This window comes from Quercus robur, chromosome 6 (assembly GCF_932294415.1).
Source record: "Quercus robur chromosome 6, dhQueRobu3.1, whole genome shotgun sequence".
Classification (NCBI taxonomy): domain Eukaryota; kingdom Viridiplantae; phylum Streptophyta; class Magnoliopsida; order Fagales; family Fagaceae; genus Quercus; species Quercus robur.
In genome coordinates this window covers 52060378-52065179 of record NC_065539.1, presented here as the reverse complement: position 1 = coordinate 52065179, position 4802 = coordinate 52060378, and the positions used below count along the sequence as shown (strand labels likewise).

Below are 4802 nucleotides of genomic sequence, written 5' to 3'. Positions count from 1 at the left end.
TAAAATATAAACTTATAGATCATATAGTAAATAATATCCGATCAATACAAAATTTGGAATATATATTAAGAGCGTAAAAAACATGTAATTCAACAATTAGATTTTCAAAATATGTAGTAATATTTATTTTATTGAGTAAGGCTACGCTACAACCAGTTATGTAACTAAACTTTGTCCAATTAGTAATTGCATCAACCAATAAAAAAATTTAGTAAATTTTATTGTAAATATTCACCAGTAAATTGAAAAGAAGTATCGTAGGAGATTTTGGGTGATATTCATCACAATCTAAACAAATTATATATTTTCATAATTTTTTAAACAATTCTATGTTATACATTAAAAGCAATTGTTATTCGTTTGTATCTGTTGGGGAAAAAAAAAACATTATATTACATTGCTTAGCACCATTTTCAATATTTGTTGCTAAAATAAGCAAGTACACCAATATTTACAGAAATATATGGTGTATTCAAACAAATGATGGATTATTTAATTTGCAATTTTAACAATTTATAATTACATACGAAACGTGAAAATAAATAGTAAAAAGAATCAGAATGATTTCTAATGATGGAAAATATAGAAACCAATGGTTGTTTAATATAAAATCACATGAGTATTTTTTTTTAATTCATTAATATGTAGCAATTTCGGACATAAAATTTAACTTGAAAATTTATAGCAATATTGTGAGGTCAAAGCCATCCTAAGCCCTCCATCAATTAGCATAACATAACCTAAAAAAAATCAAATTTTATTTTCCATAAATCTAAAATTCAACATTGGAAAATTGCGTATTAATTCAATATCTTAATAAAAAAAATCAAAGCAGAAAATATTTACACCCTTCCTTTACATATAGTTTTTGAAAAAGTACCAATCCATGAAAATGACAAAATGGACTGACATGGATGGAATTAAATCGAAGTGGACCAAAATGCTTGAAAGTTTATGAGCACATAAAATTTCACAATATTTTGACGACAACCTTGTGTCATAAAAATTAGATTCATGTATTTTCCTTAAATGTAACATGCGAGAATGTGATTTTTTAGGACTATTTGTGAAATGATCTCATGCATCATGTAGAAATCACATCTAGATTGTGAATTGGCACTCTCTTACATGTTCACGCATTTTCAAGCTTCTCAATAACGTTCATGCGTCTTGAATAGGTTACATTTTGTGTTTACATGTCACTTGTTCTTCATTCATAATTTCATTTGTTACCATGCAGTTCATCCTTTTAAAAATTGGGGAAAGGTAAGAGAATATATAACTAAACTAATCCAATGGAGACGTCAAGTAGGCGTCTTCTTATGTTTCCAATGAGACGTTGAATGTTCAAATTCCTCATTCCACCATTGTAACTATCAAATTCTCAATCCATTACCTGTCGTCACCCACATTATACAACCGTTTACCAGGTCTTCGATATAGTATTCAACACACAGCACTAGTCCCGCATTTCCTAGAAGCATTAATCTTTTTGAATCATCAAGCCCACTATTCACAGTGCCACAGCACTAGTCCCGCATTTCCTAGAAGCATTAATCTTTTTGAATCATCAAGCCCACTATTCACAGTGCCATTGATGATTCATGACTCTTATGGTGCGGTCAATACACTTCACCCGTCAATGTTGAGTTGTCTTTTTCAGTAAAATAAGTCATAAGTGCGCATTAAAAATCTGACTTTGCACCATATTTTTATCTGCTTGTAACTGTCAAATAGAACTATCTTTAATTCTTTATGCCAATCCAACTCAGTGGCTGCTCAGGTCAATTCTGCAATCTAAATAAAGCAAGATAACAGTCTTTGACGTTGCTTAAATATAGCAATTTGAGTGTAATGCATACTACTATAATAGCCTTTAATCTTATACTATTCTTTTCTGTTTTTTAATCATGCCCCAAAATACTTTGTCCTTGTAAACATATATAGAATGGATGCACATAATTTTTGCATTTTCACTAGTTTCCAACTTTTCACATCCTTTCTCATGATCTCTCTTGTTTAGTACCAATGGCTGTTACTAGAATTCTGCTTTGGTCATTTTCATTCATTCTCGCCTTACTTTGCTCAAGCGCTCAGATACAGAACAGTACAACAAACCTGGGTTCTAGCATCACTGCGGGATCCGATTCTTCATGGAAATCACCCTATGGTGATTTTGCTTTTGGGTTCTACCCTCTTGTCACCAACCAGTACCTTGTTGGTATTTGGTTTGATAAAATCTCAGAGAAAACTCTGGTTTGGTCAGCAAATCGTGACGATCCAGCTGTTAAAGGATCAACCATCAAGTTATTACTCAATGGTCAACTTGTACTCACACACACAAATGGGACTCAACTTTTCATATGCAATCACACGTCTACAAAATCAGCTTCAATGAAAGATGATGGAAATTTTGTATTGCGAAACTCTTCCTCTGGAATCATTTGGCAGAGTTTTGATTTCCCAACAGACACCATTTTATTAGGCCAAACTTTGGTGATGGGCCAGAAGCTGCACTCCAATGCCAATGGCACAGTTGACTACTCCACTGGTCAATATCAGTTGGAGATTCAGCAACTTGATGGGAATATTCTGTTATCTGCGTTTCGTTTTAGTGGTCCGGCTTACTGGTACAGTGCTACTGTTAACAATGGCAATGTGAGCCTAGTTTTCAGCAAGGCCACAGCTTTCATGTATGCTATTTATGTAGAAAAAAATTCAATGGCATACAAAATGACAAGCAAAGTGCCCACTCCTATTGAAGATTACTACCACAAAGCAACTATCAATGACAAAGGAAATTTCCAACAGTTAGCCTTTTTTAAAAGAAATGGAGCTAGCAAATGGGATGTTGTGTGGGAGGCTATTACTAAGCCTTGCACTGTGGATAATATTTGTGGGGTATTTGGCTTTTGCACTACACCAGATGATAAAATAGCCAATTGCACATGCTTGCCTGGTTATTCACCTTTGGATCCAAACACTCCTTCCAAAGGGTGTTATCCAAATGTAGTGATGGATTTTTGTGCACCAAATTCTTCGGCTTTGAATTTCACTATTCAAACACTCAATAATGCTGATAACCCAAATCATGAATTTGCAGATTTAGCTAGAATTCAACAAACAGATGCGGATAACTGCAAGAAGGAAGTGATGGATGATTGTTTTTGTGTGGCTGCTGTTTTTAACAGCGGTAATAATGTTTGTTATAAGAAAAGAATGCCTTTGGTGAATAGCAGAAGCAACCCTACCACTAATAATATGGTGGTGTTTATAAAAGTTCCAGTGGAGAATCACGATTTGGACCCCAAAGATAAAAAGGAGTCCCCATCCAGTGCTGTTCTGCTAGCAAGCTTTCTGTCATGTTCAATATTTGCAGTGCTATTTGTAGCCATCGCTATTTATCATCACCCTTTGGCTCAGCGTTATATGCGTGTTCAACTTCAGCCCCCTCCAAAAAGAAAGCCAGTGGAGCTAAACTTGAAGGCATATTCATTCCAAGATTTACGAGAAGCAACAAATGGATTCAAGAATATGCTAGGCCAAGGAGCATTTGGTACTGTCTACAGTGGGGTTTTAACCTTAGAAGATGAAGCGGTTGAGGTTGCTGTTAAAAAGTTGGACAAAGTGATTGAAAGAGGTGAAAAGGAATTCTTGACAGAAGTACAAGTAATTGGTTTGACACATCACAGGAATCTTGTGCGGTTGTTGGGTTATTGTAACGAGCAAAGTCACCGGCTTTTGGTTTATGAGCTAATGAAGAATGGGACTTTATCTAACTTCTTGTTTGGGGAAGGGAAAAGACCCAGCTGGGAAAGTAGAGCTGAAATTGCTCTTGGGATTGCAAGAGGTTTGTTATATTTGCATGAAGAGTGTGATACCCTGATCATCCATTGTGACATAAAGCCACAGAATGTTCTTCTTGACAACAATTTCACTGCAAAGATAGCAGATTTTGGCCTAGCAAAGCTACTGATGAAGGATCAAACTCGAACAAACACCAATGTAAGAGGAACAATGGGATATATCGCACCGGAATGGCTCAAGAATGCACCTGTAACTACCAAGGTGGATGTTTACAGCTTTGGGGTCATGTTGCTTGAGATTATCTATTGTAGAAAGCACATGGAATTGCATCCAGCTGATGAATCAAAGGATGTGGAGTACACAATTCTAACAGATTGGGTTTTGAGCTGTGTCAGAGCTGCGAACTTAGAAGCCACTTTGATTCATGATTCTGAACTTTTGAGTGATTACAAGAGGTTTGAGAGGATGGCTTTGGTAGGAGTATGGTGCACATGTTCTAATCCAACTCTACGTCCATCTATGAAGAAGGTTGTTCAGATGTTAGAAGGAACTGTTGAAGTTGATGTTCCACCTCTGATTGATGCGCAAATGTTTTAATTTTTTATTGTCTTCTGTTTATGTTTCTAGTTTTGATTTGCTGGATTGTGAACTACTTCATTTTTCAGCATGATTAATAAAACTTCTAAATTCTCTTTTGCTTAAAGAAGCTCTGATTGTTTTGAGAGCACCATGTCTTTATTATCTAATATTGTGAGTACAAAGCCATGCTTTCATCCAAAAAAAACAGAACTTTGACTAGAACGACATTTGCTGGCAATTATATTAAATGCAAGAAGTGGTGGAGTCATGATTTTTCTCCAGTGGTGCGAACTCTGACTAGAAGGAAAAGAAAAGGCGATAAAATTACACTTTTGATCTTTAGGTTATTTTTATTTGATTTAATTAAATTTGATATTTTTCAATTTGGTAGACACAGTTTATTCCATTTTCAAAAT

General features: G+C 35.0%; 1 protein-coding gene across 1 annotated transcript; it reads left to right on the top strand.

Moving 5' to 3' along the window:
• The first annotated feature begins 1879 nt into the window (after positions 1–1879).
• Positions 1880–4502, top strand: LOC126689386 (G-type lectin S-receptor-like serine/threonine-protein kinase LECRK2). The gene has a single exon (XM_050384565.1). It carries the CDS (start codon positions 2029–2031, stop codon positions 4402–4404), a length of 2376 nt encoding a protein of 791 aa, XP_050240522.1. The 5' UTR covers positions 1880–2028; the 3' UTR covers positions 4405–4502.
• The last annotated feature ends 300 nt before the right edge of the window (positions 4503–4802 follow it).